The sequence below is a fragment of the Sarcophilus harrisii genome, chromosome 3 (genome assembly GCF_902635505.1).
Source record: "Sarcophilus harrisii chromosome 3, mSarHar1.11, whole genome shotgun sequence".
Taxonomy (NCBI): domain Eukaryota; kingdom Metazoa; phylum Chordata; class Mammalia; order Dasyuromorphia; family Dasyuridae; genus Sarcophilus; species Sarcophilus harrisii.
The window spans coordinates 46,333,669-46,357,765 of record NC_045428.1 but is presented as its reverse complement, the minus strand read 5'-3'; the positions used below and the strand labels follow the sequence as shown (position 1 = coordinate 46,357,765).

Here is a 24,097-nt window from a genome sequence, read left to right as displayed (position 1 = left end):
TTGAGTAATAATATCTAACATTTATATAATGCCTTACATTTCTCTCATTTGATCCTCACAACAGCAGGAGGAACTGTTATTGTGACCCCATTTTTCAGACATGGAAATTTTAAGACAGGTTAAATGACTCTCCTGGAGTCAGATACTAAGCTGCTAAGGCTGCATTTGAATTCAGGTGTTTTCTGATTTCAGGCCCATTCCTTGTGCATAGCACACATGCTGTTTTGTGCATTAGAATTGAGCTCTATCACGGTGCTACTCAGTTTGCTTGCTGTCTCACTCATTAGACTGTGAACTCCTTGAAGGCAGGAACTGCACCTAATAAGTATTTAATGTTTACTTTGATCCAAACTGCCCCGAACAGTAAATCTGGCGGTATCCCACTATATAAACCAGGTCAGCCCAACCTAAATAGTTACTCTGCACAATATGTAGAAATGGTCAGTTTTCCAAAGAATCCCATCTGACCTCATTGGTGGGACTGCTGTTGGTTGGATGATTATAGTTTGACTTTCCTTAGGTTGATACATAAGCACAACTAGTAATTTTCTTCCAAGACTGCCTGAAAGAACTCTAACCTCTTCCCTAAACTTTTTTTCCTTCCCTCCCCCACAAACTCCATGATTTTAATTTATAACATCCTTCAAACTGTTCTCCAATCATTCTCACAGGCCTGGAATTTATTCTTTTTAAATTCAGGATAGATTAAATACATCTAAAATTTAATTTAATTGGATAGAAGAAAATAATAACTCCAACTTTATAATGTAGGAATGACTTTTTAAAAAGACTGATTCTTCACACTGCAATGAATTATTTAATGCCAAATTGAAAATCTCACATCTACCCAGCCACTAGTAAACAGATTAGTGAAACCAACACTAGTAATTAACTAACTAGAACTTCAATTAATCTTTCCTGGAAAAACAACTTTTTCTATGTATTATAATATTATGAATTTCAAAGCTTTATAGGAAAATGAATTATGGGGGAAAAGAGAGAATCATATAACATCAATGCTACTTTATTTGCAGAATGCAAAACTGTTCTCACATTTGGAAAACTTAAAATAAGAGAGAAATAAAATTTAAGACTAACCACAGTACATCAAATAGGGAGGCAGCAGAATACAGGGACAATCAACTACACTTAAAATCATTTAATCAGGAAAATCTGGCTTCAAATGCTTCCTCTGGCACATGCTGTGTCTATGACCACAAGTCAAAGAGTAAAAATATAATAGTTTTCAATGTGCCAATCCAAGCGATAACATATTTTATACTTGTTTTAGGGATCTGGGTTTGTGGCCAAATTCCTGCGACTGACTAACTTCTGATATCAGCATACTTTTAATTCCCAACTGGTCTGGTCTGCAATGCCCACAACTAACAGTTTATTTAATGACAAATAAATATTATCATGTCAATTAGTTCATGTCATGAACAAATAAATATTACAGAGAAGTTTGAGGTTTACAAGGAGTTTATCATCATGCCTCATGAGATAATCAGTAAAAATGTTACTATTTCTATTTTTACAGATAAGGGAACAGATTCTATAAATTTAAATGAATTGCCCAAGGTTATATGTCAAAACTAAGATTAGATCTCATATTTCTCCAACTAAAAGTTGAAATTTCTCCTCAACCTCAAAAAAAAAAAAAAAAGATGTCCCAATATTCTTTAATGAGAATTAACCACTCATAAATTTTTACTTAATAAAGAAAGCATCAGATATCAGGGAGAAGATTATCTTATATGAATGAACAAATATTTTCTTATGAAAGTTATATATGTGTGCTAATGTATGTATTACCCTCTTAAAAGTTAATTACAATCAACGTATTTTAAAATAAGCCTTCTCCCTCCTTCCCACAAACCACCCCATGTAAGTTTTATTGTTCTGCAGAGAGAACTGCTTCTGTTTGGATAATATAACCTGTTCTCCACAAAATCTTGATGCTATTTCATTAGGGTTTGATTTGTTGCTGTTGCTGTTTGTTCTTAATTCTCAAAGAAGATCAAGACATCAGGGAAGGAATGCTATCACATGCAAGAGGTTTCGACTGAAGTGAGAGAGGACTGTGTAAAATCAGCAGTATCACTTTCTTGTCCAGAGCCATCTGAGTTCAGTGGCCAGATAAAGGTAAAGACAACTAGAGAGGGCTCTAGATGCAGCAGGAGATTTTTTTTTAAAAAAGGTCTTTAACAGGTCTCATTTTGGCAACTGACAGTACAAAGACCTTTAACAACTTCCAGCAAGTAGGGCTCTGACACTCATACCTATCAAAGTCAGTTACCTACAAAAAAAAAAAAAAAAAATCACCATAACAAATGCTAGCTGGGGATGAAAATCTCAAACTAGAAGCTGTCAAAGAGATTTCCTTTTTGTTCTATACTCCCTGATGGGCTTAACTTGCTTTCTGTTAGATTTTACAAAGTTCATTTTAAAAGCTGATTTTTTTATTCATTTTAAATAATTAATATTTTCAATAACCTAACATATTTGGAAACAAAAACAGTAGTAGCAACAAAGCCTATTCTCAAATATGATCTTTATTTTTTAACATAGTATAATAATTATAATAAAAACTTTTTTTGGTAAAGTATTCAGGATATCTATATAGGTAATGATCATAAGCATTATCAAATTAGAAACCAACCAAGCAAATGAATTAAATTCTAAGGCAGTATATGATGTTTAATTTTAATGAAAATCTTATTCATATTCAAAATTTAACAATATATAACATATAACAATCACTAATATATAACTCCTATTACACAGAAAAAGCCTAACTAACATATAGCTGTTGTTTGTGTTTGTTAGGCTTTGTGCTCTATATAACAGGAGTTATATATCAGTGATTATTATCCTTTATTCTCATAGAGGTCAATGACATGAGGGAGGTGACCCATGACATGCAAATGAATTGGATATAAATGAGGGAGGGCTGTGTAGGATCACCAGCCTCACTTACCCCTCCAGAGCCATCTGGGTCCAGTGACCAGATAAAGATCAAGATGTACTGGAGGTAGTCCTGGATGCAATGGGAGGCCTTAGCCTTTTTTAAAGAAAAGTTTTTAACAGGTCTCAGTCTGACTGAGACCAGACCATTCAGTGATTGAAGCTAGGTAGCAATTGAAGCAAAGAATGGCCTTTCACCAAGTTAAAAAGTAAATAAACAAATAACAGTAAACATTTAATAAATGCTTGCTGACAATCAAAGGCTTTGCAAATTAAATCTTTTTCCAGTAATATCCGTTCAGTCATTAACTACTTCCTAAATGGCTATTATTTAAGATCACAAATAACTGAAATAAAGCTGGGATGAAAACTGGAGATAGAAGGGGAGAGAGAGGTATGGAAGTCAACCCCCTTTTTTATTTTTACAGAGGAGGAAATTAAATCAGAGCAATGAGATGATTTGCCCAGGGCCAGCTTGACTTGGACCCTATTAGTTCAGACTGATGTCAGAAATGAGTCGCTTGTAGGTCAGACAACAGTTATCAAAAGTGGGTTTATTTTGCCATAACATGGAAAGGATATTCAACAAGATTAGTCCAGAATTTGACTGGAGTACACACTATTCTACTCCTTCTTTCAACCTCCAGATAGAAATTCACCTAGTCAGCAAGGTAGGGCCTCAACCCCAGGTGGGAGGGCCTTTAAATGCCCTCACCTGACCAGGAATCGGTATCAATGTAACCAGGGGCTTCCAGGAAAGAACAATTTTATTGCCTTTCAGGGGGAAAAAAAAAAAAAACATAAAAAAAACTATCCTCACTCAGAGGCAATTTGGCAAATAAACAGTAGTCTTTTCACATTCATACAGATTAGGCTCCAAGCTCTGATAACCATCATTGTTCCACTATATTATTCAATACCGGTGTTTTGATTCCAGTGGAATAATACAAGAATGGTCAAGTTGTAGTTCCGTGATTTCTTTAATCTCACAGTCTAGCAGGGGAAAAATTAACAAAATATATCATTTTCTATTAAAATGAAAACAAAACTGAAATTTCTTTATCCCTAGTAAAGACCCCAATTGTAAATCTCTAGACAAGAGGGTCTCAACCACTTTTTGACTCCCTCCAGTGATAACTAAGAGCCCCTTTGGGCAGTTTGGTGATATCTATGAATCTCTTCTCAAAATAATATTTTTAATATATAAAATAAAATATATAAGATTACAAGGAAATGAATATATTAAAATAGTCATAAGGATTTTTTAAAAATAAGTTTATGACTCCAGGTTAAGAATCTCTTCTCTAAAGGATAAGGGACAGACTGTTTTATGATGCCTCTATCCTGGGCATAATGCATAATAATTTGCTTAATCAAGGTATCAGTGATGATGAGTCTATACAGTTGAATCATATTGGTTTGGAACAAAGTAATCATTCATTATTTTTCCTATTATAAGAACCAAGGTTGAAGGAAGAAAACTCAAATTTATTCTTTGCTCTGCAATCTGGAAAATTGCATCAACCTTTCTTCCACCATTTTCACTCACATCTCAACTTTAGAAAGAACTTCTTTAGATTTCTTCTTTCTGTACAAATTAAACATACATACACACACAGGACTAAATGTGCTTTAGCTTGTATTTTCATCATAAATAAGAAAAAAAACATCAACTGTTCCTTGAGCAGAATTAATATAAATGCCATTAACCGAAAAATCTTTAGTTATTGTAATAAAAATAATGGCTAATGTTTATATAAAGATTTAACCTATGAAAAGCACTTTACATACCTGATTTCATTTAAATTTCACAACTGTAGAAACTTAGATTCTATAAATTGGTCACCACCAATTTACTGGGAAGGAAATTAAGAGTCAAAATGTTCCACAATTTGTTCACAATTAAATACATTAACAGATGAAATTCAATTCAGGCCTTTCTAAATCCAAGTTCAAAGCTTTTTACCTACTATACCAAGTTGTCTCATTAGATGAAGTCTATAAATGATTTAATCTGAATTACTTTCAACATGCAATATATGAATCTGGATGGAATATAATACAAAAGTTCCCTAAATTCCCTTAAACAATACATAGGAAGGACTTTTCAAAATTGAAATTGCTTAGCCTTTTAAAAATGGTTAAAAATACTTTAAGTGTTTTAAAAGGGCAAGTGAATATCTAAAACATTAGAACTACATAAGTGAAGCATATAATACAACTACAAACAGATCCTGTGAATTACAAAGAGCATTAATTCAATAACCTTCCTTCTGCCATATAATTTATAGACACATCAATAGCATTATCATCAAATACAAAGAATAGTGATTCTGGGTATCATGAATAAAGGCAGAACAAGGATTAATACTGAATAAGATGGGAAAACAATTAAGTTGTTCATTAAACAGGGTGCTGTCTTCATTTTTCTGTCTAAGGATGGATAACTTAGCTTAAGCAAGACCCTGTACTTTGATCACTGTTCTCATTAACCCAGATCATACTAACTGAAGCTATTTTCCTGCAATAAATTCAAGCTTATGAGATTAAAATAAATGTGTGAAATTTAGAAACAATTTTACTAAAAGGCAGTTTTGACTCCTAAAGACCCAAAAGAACTGTTCATACTAATTATGAGGGTGATAATAAAGACCCTAACTGAAAAAAATACTAATTGGTCTTGTTTGATAGAACACTGGCCCATATTAACCTAATTTTTTATTAGACATAAATCCTTTGAGCATCCTTTTACCCAGAGATTGAATCAAATTTCCCTTTCAGAAGATGAAACAGAGACATTATGTTTGAATGCTGAAAGTCATCAGAAGCATTAGAGAAACCCAAAATGAAAAACAGGCCTTCTAATTGCCAAGAGCCAAAATGCTACCGTCAAGATCAGTATTATTCAACTCCCCCCCACCCAAATTAGCAAGAAACATTAAAGTTTAAGAACAGCAACTCAAAAGGAGTTCTTTTTCTAAGCTCCATTCTTCCTTCAAATTAAAATATTTTCCTTCTCTTTGCTGATTTTTGTTTCCAAGTTTAACTTAGCACTATTTGGTCTTTGATTTGCCCTCTATGTTTTTCATTCCCATATACCCACCAAAATAATTTACATATCCAGAATCAAGACTTTTAAGAAGAAATTAAAGTGATGGGAGGGGGAAATAATTTAATCATCAGAAAGGAACTACTGTACCATGCAATCCACCAAAGACTATTTCTGTTTCTATAGCCATCTTTCTTTACTTAGGTTGACAGAAAACAGTAGTATATTGCATTGCTCTACATACAGAAAAAATATAAGAATAAAACATGGTGACGTGGACAAAGTCTGGTCTAGCAAATCAGTCCTCCAAACTCCTCCTCTTGGCTCCATGCCATCAGCCCAAATGATGGATAGGCGCTGAAACATGGGACTCTCTAGATCTCCTTGCTCTTACTGGGACCCTTCAAATCTTAATTGCCAGTTTTCATTAATAAGTTTGACAAGCCTTTTCTTTCTTCCCTCTCAAAGGGGTTAGAGTCAATAATCTCTAAGATTTCTTCCAGCTCTAAATGTCTGTGGTTCTAAGCATACTACTTCATATTTCAAAGTTTTCATTTGAGTTGAAAGAAATGTTTGAAACTCTTTCATTTTGTTCTAATCATTTGTTCTACAAAACATAATGAAGATAGGTGAGCAAGTGAACATACATGATGATACAGGACATAGGAAACATGTTTCAGATGCTTTATCTGAATGAAAAGCCTGGAGAGAGCAAGAAAGACAGAAGTGGAACCAGCCCCAGTGAGAGTCTGGAAAAACATTTTACAAAACATTGAAATTAATTCTTGATATATCATACTTATAAAAAATTTCTGAGGGAAATATCATTGGTTATTAATGATATTCATGATAACCCACATTTACACAGTTTGATTTTTATAAGGCACCTTACTTCATTTGATCCTGGAAGACAATCCAATGAATTGACACAGTTGCTATCAAAGGATTTTTCCAGATGAATAAGAGATATTTTACAGATGAATAAACTGAGGCTGAGAAAAAAAAATACTGATTTTCCTGCAGGCATGCAAAACTTTCAATAAATACAATATAAAACTACTCAGACAGTCAGCCACTCACAGAACTGAAATCAATAGTTCTCTAACTATTCTCTACAATGGAATATGTAAAAGAACAGGTCATATTGTAATATAGGGGCTGGGGAGATACAATGTATGCTTTAAAAATTATTTTTATCTGTCCTATGATAATATAGAACCATGGAACATTATATGTGGAAGTGAACATCTAACCCAACTTGTTTATTTACAGATAAGAGACGTCTAAAATAAATCTGAGTCATTTGAGGGGTCAAAAAAAGGAAAAAAAAAACAATATCATATCCATCTAGAACATGTTCTATATTCAAGATCCAAGATTAATCCATTTTGAGAGAGAGTAGGACAAGAGGTACAATTTCTAAATCTATTTAATTGCTTAGCTCTCATCCAATAATGTATACTAAAAGTATGCCCTAGGAGAAAATGGAATGCAACGAACTCTGTACAAGTTGTATTAGTGTGTGGGTTTTTTTTTTTTTTTAATAATTCATTAGTTTGTCAAACTATTTGTTAATATAATACTACATATGTAATATTTTGGATAAAACGTATTTTTCTTCCGTGGCTACTGTTACAAACTGTGCTTTATAAAATTAATCATTTTCCCGCTGAACCATTTTCTTAATAGTCTTACCAATTGTTAGATTTTAACATGTCCTAAACACATTCATTATCTTTGGAAAGCCCTCATTTCTGACATTTCTTTGCTCTGGGTATACTAACATAATATAATTTAATGAGCTATTACAGTGGGATTAAAAAATCTGGATGTCTCTGTAAAGTTTATTAAGTCACTTGGGCTAGTTGCCTACCTTAAGTTAGGAAGACCTGAATTCAAATACTACCATGACTTCAAGTAAGTCATTTAACTCCTCTTTTCTTCAGGTTCATTTTCTGTAAAATGGGGAGAATAACAGCATCTACCTCTTACCATTGTTATAAGGACCAAAGGAGACAATATTTGTAAAGTGCTTAGCATAGTAGCTAGCATACAAGTAAACTCTCTATAAATGTAAATTATAATTGTTATATAGAAGGGGAGGGAGGGGGAAAAGGAGAATAAATGAGAACATTAGGGAAAAGGGGATTAATTTTGACCATATCCATGAATCCAGAAACTGATGCAAAGGGATGCATTGACAAAAAAAAAAAAAAAAAAAAAAGCAAAAACAAACCAAAAAACCCACAGACATAGACACATATGCACATGCATACATGTATGTATACTCAAGTAGGTATATATGAAAGTTTCTGTATATCATATATGTATGTATATTTGTATATAATATATGGATAGAAATACATATATACACAATAGAATCATAGAACATTATATTTTAAAGTTAAGATCTAACTACTTACATATATACGTGAATATTATATATTACATATATATAGATGTATACATATAAATACAGATGTATTTATATAGTGATAAAAAGATCATGAAAACGATGATAATCCATAAGCAATAGATTGTATCAAATAGTTTGAATGTGTTATAAATCTTACACTGTAAAGTGTTTTGTTCTTTCTCAAATTAGTTAGATACAACAATTCTCCATCTGAACTTCTGAAGTAGTTTACCTGTAATGTAAATCTTCTAAGTTTAAAGACTGATATATTTTCATATGAAAACTCAATTTAGATTTATGAAAGGTTCAGAAATCTAATCAGAAATTGCCACATACAACTGTTGAGGTGGGAGGGGGATGGAGAGAGGGGTGATTTTTAACTCAAGGAGCTCTCAGAGAGAAGAAGCTAGAGTCCCTGAGGGCAAACAAAGCTGGCACTGTGGGTCAGGAATGTGGAAAGAAGACCAGTTTAGTTCATTCATGTCTTCAGGATCCTTAGCAAAGGAAGAAAAAAAAACAAAACAAAACAAGTGGCTGCAGTATGGATTAGCCCAGATACTACCTACTACTCACTAAAGCCAAACCTGAAATTACAATTTCCTTCCTCATGTTGAAAGACTGCTCTAGCAGACAAGAGCCCTTATTAACTTCCAATAAAGGAGAGGGCCAAAAATTATTACCAGATTTTTTTAAGGAGTGTTTTCAAATGAGATCTAATTTCAGAAATGGGTCGGAGTTCAAAATTGGAGTTTGGAGGTGCCATATAAAGTCAGGGAACTCCGCCGATTTCACAACCCCAACAAACGACACAGGGACGTGTTTTGACAAACATGTGCTGGGCGCTTCTCTTTAAAACTGGATGAATGCAAAAAGTTTCATTTTACATGCGCTGGACTGAATTCTTCGCTTGTAATCCAGCTCCTGTGAACAAGGATAGCAGCAGGGAAAGAACTAGAGAGAGGAGAGGAGAAAGAGAATGAGAAGTTATAATCCAAGCCTTGGAAAAGACATAAAATAAAGGTGGGAGGTAGAAAGGAGGGGGACAGAGCCTCCACTGAAGCCAGCTGGTCCCCAAGGAGCGAAACCGCGGCGGCTAGGTGGTGGGAAGGGGGGCAGCCTAACAGAAAACAAGCACTGTTGTGAGGGTTGTTCTTGGCTGGGGCTAAGTGTTACAGGCTGCTTCCTGGGGCGCGGGGGGGGGGGGGGGGGGGGGGCGCCAGACCTCATTAAGTTGGGGGGGGGGATGTGTCACAATCAATCAGCCCATTGATTTCCAAATTTAAGTCCTCAGGGCAGGGCAGGGTGAGGCGCACACAATAAGGAGAAAGGGGGGTTTGCAGCTAGTTGCCCCAAGATCAAGAAAGAAAGCAGAGGAGGAAAGGACCAGAAGAAGAAGCAAGTGCGTTCAGAAGACCAGGAGAGGGATGGAGAACCCCCAGCAGTTCCCTCCAGGCAAAGTGTATTTTACTTAAAGCTGTATCTGCAGTCAGCCAAGTTTCCCAAGGGCGAAGAGAGAAGCGAGGGGATCGACGTAGACCTCACTTAGGGGAGTGGGGAGGTTAAATCCATCCCACCTACCACCACGCGAGTGCTCCCTCCTAAGCAGGCCCACGGCAGCAGCCCGGGCATCCCCAGCAGCTGGGGAAGCCGGAAAGGTGTACGCACTAGCTTCCCTTCCCTGGGAAGGTGGAGAGCGCTCACCTGTGGGGATATTAGACGGATTCAGGTCTTCCGCAGCAGTGAAGGGCTTCATGAGGTACAAGGAGAGCACCAAGAGGAGGATGGGGGGCTTGAGCTTGTCTCTCGCCATCTTCACCCCTCGGGATCAGAGGTCCAGCTCGGATCTGCGAGGAGCAGCCGGAGCAGCCCGGGAGCTCTCCTACGCCCCCCTACTCCCCTAGTCTGGTGTACTTCTCGCGAGACAAGGTCCCCCCACCCCACCCCACCCCCAGGTCCCCAGTCGGCGGGGCTGATAGCTGCGGGAGTCCAGCTGTTCGGCCTCTGGGTGGGGTGCTAGAGGCGGGCTGCAAACTCGCCCACCCCTCGGAACAGGAGTCCCGAGTGGAGAGAAGCAGACTAGGAAGGGGGAGTGCAGAATATGGGGGGACGGGCGGGTAGGTAGAGACGGATGACTCAGTCTTGTCTGCAAAAAGTAGGCCTATCAGCCCCAGCCCTGCAGGGTGCAATAGGCAAAGGAGAGCTTCCAACCTCCCAGTCTGCTGCGGGAAGGTGATTTATAACTTTGCGGGGCGGGAATGGGAGGGGTCAGAGGCTGGACTGCCCATCCATCCCCTTTCCCTCCCCTTCCCCGTCCCGTCCACCTCCTCCCTCCCGGCTATTGGCCGCCGGACTGACACTGAAGCGTCTGTGCAAGTTTCCCCGGGTGCGCGCCTGGGCGGTCGGTGGGTGGGTGGGTGTGGGGCACGTCTGTCTCCCTCCCATTCACTTTCCATTCCCCGTGTCTGGATTGTGTTTGCTTACTGTGGACACTATTTAAAGAGCCGGCGGGAGCTACGTGTAGCGGCGCACGCAGACCTGCCTGAATCCGGAGAAACAATTCTGAATGCCTGGGGAGGGGAGGAAAAAGGAAAAGGGGTTGTGGGGGGGGGGGGGGGGGAGGGGGAGGGGGGGGGGGGGGGGGGGGGGGGGGGGGGGAAGATAAGAGAGGTAAGGGTAAATAGGAACTGGTTTCTCTCTAGCTCCGTACGAGTGAGATCAGATTAGAACTTCACACTTTCTGGACGTTGCACACCTATCCTGGACCAGAATTCAGATGATCTGAACGGGTCTTTTTTTTTTTTTAATCCTCTTTTAATCCTGAGGTCCAGAGAGATGAATTAACCTGCCCAAAGCCAAGTCAGCATTTGAATTCAGTTTCAGCTACTACACCAGGACTTTTTTTTGTCCATTCCCGTATTTAGTCCTAGCAAATTAGTCTGAATTGGGACCTATATAATCTGCCGGCTTTGAGAAAGAACGGTTCTCATTAATGCAGGGGGCAAAGTTTTATCATCCTAAAAAAAGTAAACGTTTGACTTGTATTTTAAATGCATAGAAAATGAATTTTATTGTCTCATGAACATTTTTTCTTCCAAATCTATCTGCCCTCAAGAAAAAGACTTACATATATTCAGAAGGTTTGGAGCTCTGGAATCTTAAGACTTTTTCAGTTCTTTGTGGAAAATTTCTCCAAAAGGGAATAGTCACCTGGAGTCGTTTTTCCTTTCTCTAATGCTGTTATAATTCATGTTTAAATAAAGTTGGGCATTTTATTCTATTCTGCTTTCTCTTCTAATGCAAGGCACATTTTATAAGAATGGGCATATGCCAAAAGAATGGTCTACAAAGGTAAACATGGAAGTTTTCCAAAAGAAGGGCAAGTTACAGATACAAAACACAAAATTAATTAAAAACATATACTACTTAGAAAAGGGCAATGTAGTTTTCACATTTTAGTAAGAAACAAAAAACAGTAGGGCCTAAAATGAAAATATTAAGTTAAAATGTAATTGATAACTAAGAAACTGCTCAGGGAGAGGCAAACAGCATCAAGACATAATCAACTATCTATAATATGAATCTTTTGAGGACTGATACAATCATTGTTAAATGTTAATGCCTCTGGTTCTGGTATCAGAAAAGCAATAAGGTAGATCTAAAGAAGACTCAAAGAAGAAAGGGTCTTGAGTTCTGTGAAATGAACACACACACACAATAAGTCTGTGAAGAAAAATGAAAGAAATTTGGTTCTTTAAACTGAATTTGGAAAAGCTGAAGAATGGATGATTTCCTAGCATGTTTCAAGTAGACAGTCAGCAGCTTTCTCACCCTGCTCAGGAAAAAAGCTCTTAATAATTTTTCATGCTCCTTAACCTCTGGAGTCATTTCTCCTTGCTTCATCTTAGTGACTTCCCTGGACTTCAAGTCAGAATATCCAGCTTTGAGTTCCAGTCCTCCTTTTACTTTATTTTCAGTTTGGTCTTGACCAAATTATCACCTCATCTGAAAAATGGGTATTTTTTTTCCAATACTTTTTTCAAGGTATTGTTGTGAAGATCAAATTCTCAAAATGCCTGTTAATGCAAGCTGTCATATTAACCCTACTCTTCATAGATGTGTAGGATTTGCTAAGCAGATGGATATGATATACAAAGAGTTCTTGGTTTGGAGTTGGGGGATATGGGATTTTAATCCAAACCTGGCTTGGCTATTAATTTGGAGCAAGACGCTTTAACTCTCTGGGCCTCATCTAAAAAAGGATGTGATAGATCCAGACCATTTCTTAGATTCTATCAAGCTCTAAATAAAATATGCTTAACTTGGGGTCCATGAAAAGGGCTTTTTAAAAATCTTTTAAATAATATTTTATTTTTCCTAAATTACACGTAAAAGCAATTTTAATTTTAATTTTGAAGGTTTTTATAAAAATATTTTAATAAATATATTTCACTGTTGGTTTCCTTTTTAATCCTAGACATTTTATTTGACCCACTTAAATACATCATTCTGAGAAGAGGTCCCATAAATTTCACCAGATTACTAGAGAGGTCCATGATACAAAAAAGTTCTAAGCCCCTACTAAATCCTATGCTCCCATGACCTTTCCTAGAAACTACACTTCTGTTCCCAAGTCTCCTGACTAGCCTTGTCCCAGTGCCACGTATAGCCCACAGTAATGTTCACAGCTTCCTGTTTTGTTGTTTAGAAATCACAGTCATAAGGAGAAGTACAAGTGATCTTTTTTTTTTTTTTTTTTTTTTTCCTTTTCTACTCATTGCAATGTTAGCAACCACAATGTTCGGAATGTCCTAGTCATCTCCTTCTTTAGAACTTTCTAAAGAGCTAGGTTCCTTCTTCAAAAAGACTTCATTCCACCTCCATTTAAAAACAAAATATTCTCTTGGGGAGTCCTTTATACTGGACATTCTATCCTCATTAAGTTTTTTTCCATAGGCTCCCTTCTTTCTTCTCACCCCTCTTCCATTCTGGTAGAGTCCTTTATCACCCTCATCAGAATTGGACTATTGAAGTAACCTTCTTTCTTGGTCTCTGCCCATTCATCTATCCTCTATTCAAGTATTAAGTTGATCACTTAATCAACTAACAATGTCTCACTCTGTTTCCCATAAAAGACCTTTAAAAAATGTTTGATGAATGAATACCTAAACCTTTATTGTGTGACATAGTATACCTTTTGATCTTCACAGTCACATGATGCAGGCAGGACTTAAGTTTCTCCCCATTTTAGAGAAGAATAAACTTGCCTAGGGTCACACAGTTAACAAAAGGAGAAATCATAAATGGAACTCAAGCCTTCTGGTTCATAATCTAGAATGGTTTTTTTTGTTCCAATTCAATAGCTTCCTCCTCCATTACTTCAGAGGAGGAAGGATGCTTTTGAGTAAAATGTTTAAGCAAATTTTCACAGAAGAAATTTAATTCAATCTGGGCCTTGAAGAAAAGAATATGGTTATGGTAAAGGAAAAGGGAAGCCTGAGAGAATGGGAGGTGCAAAGTTAGAAAATTCAAGGTGTATCTTAAGGAACAGTGCACAACAGGCTCTTTCATATAGGATTTATTAGTAGATAAGACTGGAAAGAAAAACTGGGCTCAGGCTGTGTAGGAGCTTGAAGCTCCAGGTTCAAGAGTTTGGATTTTATCCTGTAGGCAATGTGAAACCATTAAATAATTTTGAGCAAGGAAGTAACAGGATCAAGAGAGTATTTCAGGAAGATTTGTCTCTCAGTGGTTTATAGACTGGATTGAGGTTAGTGCAATAGTTCAGACATGAGGTAATAGGGCCTGATTAGGTTATTTGCAGAAGAGACAGATGGGAAAGACATTTGGAAAAAGAGAATCAACTGGAATGAGAGATGAATGGTGGAGGGATAAGGAAAAACGTCATAAATTGGAGGGATGAAGGCTAAGCAATTAGGAAATTGGCCATACTATTAACAGAAGTAGAGGAAAACAAGAGGAGAGAACCTGAGGAGTGGAAGGGATAAAGACTTTGTTAAATTGAATATATCAATAGAGCATTGAGATCAAATAAAAATTTATTAAGCATCTACTATGTGCAACTACTGTGATAAGCACTGGAAATGAAGAGAAAGGCACAATGTAAAATAAAATCAAAACAATAAAAGTCCCTCTCTCCAGAAGATCAAAGTGTAATGAGAGAAAATATACGTACAAAGGGGTAAGACATGAAAATTTTAAAAAATCAGGTCATAAAGGATTTTAAAAGCCAAATAGGTTTTTATCCTGAAGGTAATAGGGAACCACTAGAGTCTGTTTCTTTTATTATATACATAGCATTGGGATTAGTAACAGCTATAATAATGACAATTATGAATATGTATGTAGTTGACAACATTCTTTAAATGCCTAATTTTATTTGATCCTCACAATAATTCTGTGAGGTAAGCATTGTAGGTTTTATTAACTCTATTAAGTGGATAAGATACAACTATGTTTATGCAAATATGAAGCATTGTTCTTGCCACAGCTTTCATAGCCTTCATAATATAATGCCTTAATATATATCTTCTGATATTCCCATCCATGTAATAAGCTCGTAAAATGATACTAATAACATTGTCATTGCCCATAAGGATTCAGTTAGATGACTTCTGAGATTTTTTTTCAGTCAAGGGAATGCTGAAGCCAGCTGGAACCATTGGTGGATTTTCAAGTTGGGGTGGAACCATTTATACCTCCAGAAATCAGCAAACACTACAAATTAGGAATTGAATTATTGTGTTTTGTTGATAGCCTACACTTAATAAAGTGGTACAGAGAATGTTAAAAATGCACATTAAACTAAAAAGTGTATCCTCAACACAGATTTTTTTAAACATTTGCCAGCACACCCATGCTTTCAGGCCTTCCTGATATTCCATACTTGGAATAAACAAAAACAGAAACAACAACAAAAAAAAATTTAAAAATTCACCTTTCCATGGTTCTTCATTCTTACTCAGATCTCTCCGTTTAGAGATTTCTGCTTTTGAGAAGAAATTAAATCAGAAATACTGACAAACTGTACTGTGTATGTTTAATTTCATACACTCTGTGAGCTGCCATTTTATAGAAAATGTGTGTATGGAGGGGAGGAAAGGGGGGAGAAAAGGCGAGAGGATAAAGGCACTGGCCCACCTGATTTCAATTAAATCTTTCAAGTTAAAGCTAGGTTAATGATTGAGCAAACTGTCTTTTTAAAAGCACTTGCTATTTTTATAAAAAGAAAGGATGTTTAAACAAAGTCAATTATTTAACAATAGCACAAAAGATTTTATAATCTTAAGAAAAAGGTCTCATTTTCTCAAGTGATAAGGGAATGATCTCTCTTGAGAATAGAATTTCTCTTGGTTTCCTTAATTAAACCTAAAACCATGCCAGAAAATCCTTAATCTGTTAAGATAAGTTTAAAGGAAGATTATTTGGTGGTCACATAAATTCTCATTTTGGTACTCAGATAGCTCTTCTTAGGAGTAATGCTGCCATGCTTAAGGAATATAAGAGTGGATTATGTATAATATACATAGACAAAATAAAAGATGGTAGGAGTTAAATGAAACCTAACTGAACTCATATTGAATTGGGTGCCTTTACCCCACTTTTGGAGCATGCTCAATCCCCATTTTTGGTGACCACAGAGAAACTTGAATCTGTGTGCTTCCAGCTAAATATGACTCAACATTGGTTTGAGTCCCCCATTGGTTGCTGAGCCAAAAATCAGATCACTTACAGACTAATTTTTTTTTCCTGGATCATAGTGAGTAGATTATCATGGGAATTATGAAGAAAGAGGAGGAGAGAATGTTGGAAGCCTCAGCCTCTATCTAACCCCATACAATCATGCAGTGTCCTGAGTACATGATCTATGCAAGTAACTCCAAATTTGGCATGGGGTGCCTTTTTCCCCGCTCTTTCCTTACTCAACCATGTGATTTGGCAATAACCTCAAAATGGATAAGTCCAAGTTAGTTTCAGAACGACCTAAAAGGGAAGCAAGGCAGTGTTTTCAATATCCATTGGAGTGATCAGTAGTGATTGTAGCATCAGCAAGTTAGCAACAAAAGGATCTGGCCATGTTTGGCACTTGACTATACGATACTCAATGAACGTGAAAACTGAAATGATAAATCAGAAATGCTGACAAACTGTACTGTGGCTGATGAAATTTATGATCAGCTCTCTCTTGTACCCCAGCAAAGTATAAACGAACAACAAGTTGACATTCTAAATTTTGTTTAAGTCATTCTGCTAATGGTTCTGTTTATCATATGACCCATCTTATCCCTGATTCATAGGATTCATTGGTTATTTCTTTGATTTCTTCTTCCCCATATTTCAGGGAAATCTTAGACACAAGAAGCAAAAGTAGAATTGTCCCTAAAATGAGGAAAAGGTAGTATAGTGAAGAAGAGCCAGTGACTATGAAAACTGTGAGCTTATTTACCTTATTGAAAGGTTTATCTTCACTGGATTTAATACTGACCCAATGGCAATAGAAGATCAAGGATAGGCCATCAGCCTGTAGCCTCAGCTACACTGTACCTAGCCAGCCCCTAAGCTATAAAATAGGATCCTAGACCTTGGATGGCACCTGATATAACCCTCTTGTTTTTCAGAGGAGCAAACTTAGTCAGATAAAAATTAAATACTTTTGTAGGAGTTACAAAATAGTCATTAGCACAGCTAAAACTAGATAATCTGGGTGATCTGATTCTATATTTAATACACAAATAGAGTTATCTTCCAAAATTCCTTATCTTAAATGTATATCATCCAAAATTCAGAAATGGTACTGCTAGGTCCCAATTAGTATAAATAATGAATCCCTAAAAAGCTGGCATTATTTGAATTTTCATTACATATTTCCATTGAACTAGAGTCAATAACCATGTTTTTCATAATTATACTTTAATCCATGTGCCTATTTTTAGGGAATTTATCATCTATACCATTGGGATCTAACTGTTGATCAGACTGTCCTTCTCTTTAATGTCAGATCATAATTCTTATTATTGATAGGCAATATCCTTTTAAGTTGGATACTACCAAATGACAGAAAATATTTCCAGAATTCAGACAGACCCACACAACAAAACAAATGCTTTGAGGTTCCTTTTCTTAGACTTGGTCTATGACATGGCAAAGTGAAATGACTACGTTGCCTTGGGAATGAATCATTGCATAGGATCAACAGCATGCATTTCTGGCCTTTTCCATTCATTCTTGTCCAAAAGCTTAACCAAAGTTCCATAATATTACATATTGTTTTACCAATCTGCACTAGTATTCTAATGAGGGAATAATGATGATAAATTTTGTCCCTACCCCACCCAATTAGAAAAAGCTAGGACAGACTTGTAAAAGTCATCTTTTATAGATTTTGAAACATCTGTACAAATGAGGTTCAGAGAGATTACATGACTGGGGCGTGGTCACAAAAGCAGTATCTGAGGTTGAGTTTTAACCTTGGTCATTATAAATCCATGTCTAAAACTTTATTTATTTTATTATCACTTTGCTTTAAAAGAAATAAATATTGAAGTGATAAGGATGACATATCCTGTGTAGTATAATCATGAAACTCTGGAGCCTGCTCTCTTGAGTTCTCTTCCCATTTCTTAATTTATCATTGTGACCATTATTAAAATGCATTTATAACCGCTATACCACACAGTCTTTACATCTATATTAAAGTATTAGTTTCTCTTAAATGTATAGGTCTAGAGCAGAACACAAGTCGAATTAGAAAGCTTTTTCTGTTTAATAGAATTTAAAGGTAAAAAAAATTGTAGATTGTACAATTTTCAATATTGATATTTTGACACTTTTAACTTCTGCAGTATAAAAAATAGCAAAATCAGTGTATTAAACTAGGAATCTACCAATTAGCAAGCTTCCTTCCCACCTCTACCATCTGACATTTTGTGAACTTTTCTATATATGAAAGAGAGAGAGAGAGAGAGAGAGAGAGAGAGAGAGAGAGAGAGAGAGAGAGAAGAAAAGAGAAAGAGAGAAGAGAGAGAGAGAGAGAGAGAGAGAGAGAGAGAGAGAGAGAGAGAGAGAGAGAGAGAGAGAGAGAGAGAGAGAATCTTCCCCTACCTTCACTTGGTTGGCTTAAAAGTAATGCTGTTTGCCCCAGGCACCAAAAATTTTTAGTTAAAGCTTTCTGTCAATCCACATCAATCAGTATGGCTTCAGTTTTTAATCTTGTGGCAAACAGGATCTTTCTTGATGTTACTTTTTCCTCATACTGCTGAGCAATACAATACATGAAGAGATATTTCATAAATACTTTTCAAGGATGAGCAAGATTAGCACAATGCAGTTTCTCTCTGTGGGTTCTGGAGTCTATTATCACAGCTGAGACATTTGCTCAGTCATCTCCCAGACATCTCATTTTGTGAAAGGGCACACTGACATTATGATAACTGTGTTCTGGAAGACACAGAGAGAGGATAGTTATTTTAGTTAATGCCCTTTCACATTTATGTTTCAACTTCAATCAGGAGATTTATCTTAATTGCTACTTCCATGTTTGCCAGCTAGCATATCAACTTCTACTTTCTTTCCTAATCTTTAATGTGCAATCTCAATTCATCTTTTACAGATAATTAACTCCAGTTTGAAATGAAAGTAAAAATGGTTTTTGAGGATCAAAAACGTACAGTGTTAACAGAAATTCCTGATGTACAATTGTTATAATCAAGTAACACTGAAAAATCCAGTTGTTATTGTTGTAACTGTTGCTGTTAACTTAAGAACTGGATACATTAGAACAGAGTGTGTAGATATTTTTGAACATGGACTTTTAATGCATTAGTATTTACTTGATTACTCATTAAGTTGATTGTCTTGACTGATTAAAATTAGAAAACTCACAGAAAAATAGTTGAAAATCAATCTTCTAAAGAATACAAATTTTGAAACTTAAATCCAGCACTGAATCATTAATTTATATTTACTGAACACCTACAATGTAGAAAATATTCTGCCAAATAATGAAGATATTCATATTACTATAATGTTTAAGCTAAAAATTATTATTATTTACTGTATGGCCCGTGAGTGTGTGCAAATATATGTGTGTGTATATAATATACATATATACACATGCATATGTATATGTATATTGTGAATATACACACACACATATACACTCCATTTTTCATCTGCAGCTTTACTTGGTTTTAATTATATGGCTCCATGGAACAAGATTCTCTCTTAATCAGGTACTTCTCTCCACCAAAACAAAGGTATGTGTACTTGTTCTGAGATAGACAGTCAGACAGAAAGAAAGAATTATAAATAGATAGATAGACACAGGTAGAAAGAACAAAGACTGATAGATATATAGATAGATAGACAGACAGACAGATAGAACTTCAAACCAGATAGATATATATAGTAGAAAAAAATTAGGAATTATCATTGGATACCTTTGTGTTCTATTAATATCCATTCAACGTAAAGAAGATACAAGGTAGACTCTTTTGGTAAATGTTCAGTGGAAGATTTATTGGAGAATGTGGACGAGAGCTACACAGGATGGACAGGAAAAGATGGATCATGTTCTTTAATATTTAAGGTTTAGTCATACCAATATGATTACAAATCCACTAAAATACCTGAATATCATCAAAAGAAAAATATCTGAAAATATTAAGAAATGGAATATAGAGTTGGAATCACAGATTTATTTAGAACTATAATTTCTATCATTTGTTTTCAAAATGCCAAACAGTTCATTTGTCATTCCTAGTTGTTAAGATTAGAAAGAGGTAGTTAATCCATACCCAGAGAAAGATTTGATTGTGTCTGAGTACAGATTTAATCATACTCATTTGTTTTTTACTTTATTTTTCTTACAGATTTTTACTTGGGGTGGGGAGAAATCTAGCTTTTCTTTCACAACATGACTTGAATGGAAATGTTTTGCATAATTTCATATGTGCCTTCTTAATGAGGAGTGGGAGTAAGGAGAAAGGAGGAGAATCTGGCACTCAACGTTTTAAAAACAAATGTAAAAATTATTTTACATGTAAAAACATTATATAAAAAAACAAGCAAGAAAACAAAGAAACAAACAAAAAACAAATAAGGAACAGAGTGGATAGAGTGCCAGACCTGGTGCCTCAAAGACTTTTCATAAATTCAAATCTGGGGTCAGACATTTACTAGCTATATGACCCTAGGCAAGTCGCTTGACAAATAGTTTCCTTAATTGTCAAATGAGCTGGAGAAGGAAATTGCAATTCACTCCCGTGTCTTTGTCAAGAAAACCCCAACGGGGTCACAAAGAGTTGAACACAATTGAAATGACTCCAGAACAATGACAACAGAAAGGGGCCAAGTCCAAGGAGATAGCCCAAGTGTGTTAGCTGCCTAAGAATCATTCAGTCATTATCCCCTCTTATATATATACACACATGCATACATATATACCTATATGTATATATATACACCTATAGATATATAAGCTATTAAGACAATAGCCTTCCATATTACTATTAAAATTATAATTTCTGACTCTCACTCAGAATGCATGGTCACAATTTCAGCAGCAACTACAACTGCTGATACATTGAGAAGAAGATAGTGGCCTTGAGGGTCAGAGTGGAACAAAGGCAAAGGTTTCCTTTTCTTGAAGGTGGGAATGAAAGTGTCAATATGTAATCAACAATGGAAAAAGAGAAATGGATATAGACTGGAAGATTGAGGAAAAAGTCCTGATTACAGCATTTCTTCCTCCTAATGTCTCTAGATCTGAGTGGTAAGTGAATTGGAAAAGTGATAGAAGATCTCTATAGCATTTTCTCCTGTTTTTCCATTTAGTATCCAATAGGGATCAATAATAAAAAGTGAAAATTTTATTTGCACCTTTAACACAATCTTATTTCTCCCAGATGCAGACATATGGATACAGAGGCTACTGATAATTAAAATAATGGTTTGTAAATCCACATTATCATCAATGTGTTTATTTTAGTAATTGAGCATTCATTTGCTTCTGTGACAAACAGTTTATTCTCAGACAAACATCTCCTGTGTAGAAATGCTGGTTTTTATCAAGTGTTTGTTTTAATATACTTAGTATGGTAAAATGTATTTTCTGGTAAATATTTCTGTTCACAAGATTACTACTTAGGATCTGGATGAAATTTTTAGTTGTCGAAAAAGTGATGGATTTCAATTTGTCACTCTTTCTAAAGTATTTACAAAGACTGAGTGCCTCTTTTTTTGCCAAAAAACAAACAAATAAAGAGAACATCATTTCTTCAAAACACATTCTTATAATAGTCTCATTAAAAATGTATAAAAACAATATATTGGCTTATTGACAGTACCATGATAAAGTTAAGTATTTCTTAATTTGCCCATATTTATGTGTGAATGGAAACATTTCTTTACCATATTTTCCCAAAAATGTTTTCTAAGAAATTCCAAATGGCCAGTGCAGGAATCATGTCATTTTGGAGAACTGTTCAGTCATTTTCCAGTCATATCCAATTTTTCATGACCCTATTTGGGATTTTCTCGGCACAGATACTGGAATGGCTTGCCATTTCTTTTTCCAGTTCATTTTACAGATGAAGAATTGAGGTAAGCATGACTTTCCTAGGATCATACAGCCAATGACTGAATACAAGCAGGTGATTCTTCAAGACTCTAGGCCTCCCGCACTCTATCCATTGTATCACTTACCTACATTCCCTAAAAGCTTATGTTGGATTTCATAATACAGCAATATCTCCAGTTACTGAATAAAAAATGCTCCTTAAAATGAAATTTAAAAGCACTGGCAAGGAGCTCTGGAGAGGACTAGTGAATGAGAAGAAAGTGCCAAAAAGAAGAAGAGAGGGATCTTGACCAACTTATACTAACTTATTCTGAAGGTATGATTCTAGTAGAATTGGCAATAGAAAGCATTGAGGTTTCTGTGTTTGTGGAGCAAGAAGTAATACCTTCCTCCTAGCACTTGTATTTCAGAGACTACTCAATTTAATATTTTATAGCCTCTTTAATATTTTATAGCCTACAAAATGCCAATAAAAACATCACAAGAAATGGGGATAAGTGGACTTGAAGCCTTCAGGTCCTAGAATCTCATGAAGTGATAATTTTGAGAAATGGATGTTGAAGTATTTCTTACTTTATTCTTCCCTGTTTTATTTCCATTACTGACTGCCATATGTATTTATCATTCACCTTATCATGATATAAAGTGTTTCATTCTAGCTTATTTGAAAAAGGTTCAAAGGGAATGGGGGACATGTTTTGTTGATGGAGATTATATTTTAAATACAATGAACCTGGAATTAGACAACTGGGGGCCATCATAGGAGGCCCTAAAAGATGCTAAATCAGCCTCCCAGTGCAATGAGCTACATATATATATATATGTATATATATATTTTGCTTATTGTATAGAAAATTTGCTTTTTTCTTTATATAACGTGATGCTTTGTTTATGTATCTCAGCTTTTTTTTTTACGGTGTCATCTCTTTTTAGTTCAACTCTATCCATATCTTTAATAAAAACCCAAAAGAAAAAAATACAACAACACCTTGCAGAAAGGTCTGGGAAACAGGAGTTAATAAACTCAACAAAGAGTTATTTATCACCACACAATAACATTTCTGGAGCAGAAGTTGGTAGAAGCTGAGAACTTTTTAGCTCAATTTAGTCTGTTCAGTTAAGCTGTTGTTTTCCTTTACACTCTTCAGTTGAGACAAATATTTTAAAAGCTCACTAATTTCATTCCTCTTTAGTTGAATATTATTACTTTATCAAAAATGATCATGCTTTCTTTGAGCATGTGATATAAACATTCTGGATCTCAAAGTTAGGTTTTCATTAAATGTTGGTTACCATATTCTCTGGAGGAAAATATCTTTGAGTTTTTATAATGAGAGTAAATATGTAGAAAGGAGTTCATATAAATTGATTATTCAGAGAATTTCTTAGGAATATAAATATTCTACAAATGAGATACAAAGCAGTTGCACACATTCATATAGTTCTTTGTAATTAACAAGCCATTTGTCTTTTCTAATTTCTACAATTCAGAATTAAGTTGATTATGACACTTAAGATTGATTAATTAGCTAGCAAATGTGTAGAGGTATTTAAGAAATCTCATCAAGTCTGCAATTGGGAGTAGGCCATACAGCCATGCTATTCTTTGGAAACTTCTCAAATCCATACTTCAAGCTAAAATGCTTATTATTAAAGATTAAATCCTCTAGGATGTGTGAGGACATTTCTGAGGGCTATGGCCTGTGTTATTACTTCCTTGCAATTTTTTTTTCCCTGGGTGTAGGCAGGCATGAAAGTTACTGATAAAATTCTGATATGTTAAGACGAGGCCTTCCGCTGTGCTAGTAGATGTCCCTCTGAGAGATCAATGTAGTTTGTTCATAGTGCAAAAAATATAATGGTTTTCATGAGGCATGTAAAGCCAAAAGATAGGGATAGACTGGAAGAATACCATAGAAAAAGAGAGAAGCATTTGAAGAAAGCACTGGAAAAGATCAATACTCATGTCTACATAACTTTCACTAGAGAGATAAAGAGAATTTTGCTAAAGTGTTTAAAGTATGGACTTGTTTTATCTGTCAACAAACTACGTGAATTATCTATGAAT

The 24,097-nt window shown here is 35.5% G+C and overlaps 1 protein-coding gene across 3 annotated transcripts in view; it reads right to left on the bottom strand.

Moving 5' to 3' along the window:
* The window catches only part of PLOD2 (procollagen-lysine,2-oxoglutarate 5-dioxygenase 2), a 119,428-nt gene that overhangs the window by 87,050 nt on the left and 8,281 nt on the right, over positions 1-24,097 (bottom strand). Inside the window, exon 1 of one of the 3 annotated variants that reach the window (XM_012546500.3) lies at positions 10,134-10,685. The exons of 1 other annotated variant lie outside the window; for it this stretch is intronic. In XM_012546500.3, coding sequence (XP_012401954.1) covers positions 10,134-10,242 — 109 coding nt within the window. In that variant the 5' untranslated portion in view covers positions 10,243-10,685. Of the gene's footprint in view, positions 1-10,133; positions 10,686-24,097 lie in introns of those variants that run through there. One more of the 3 variants, XM_023500755.2, reaches the window with a different exon arrangement.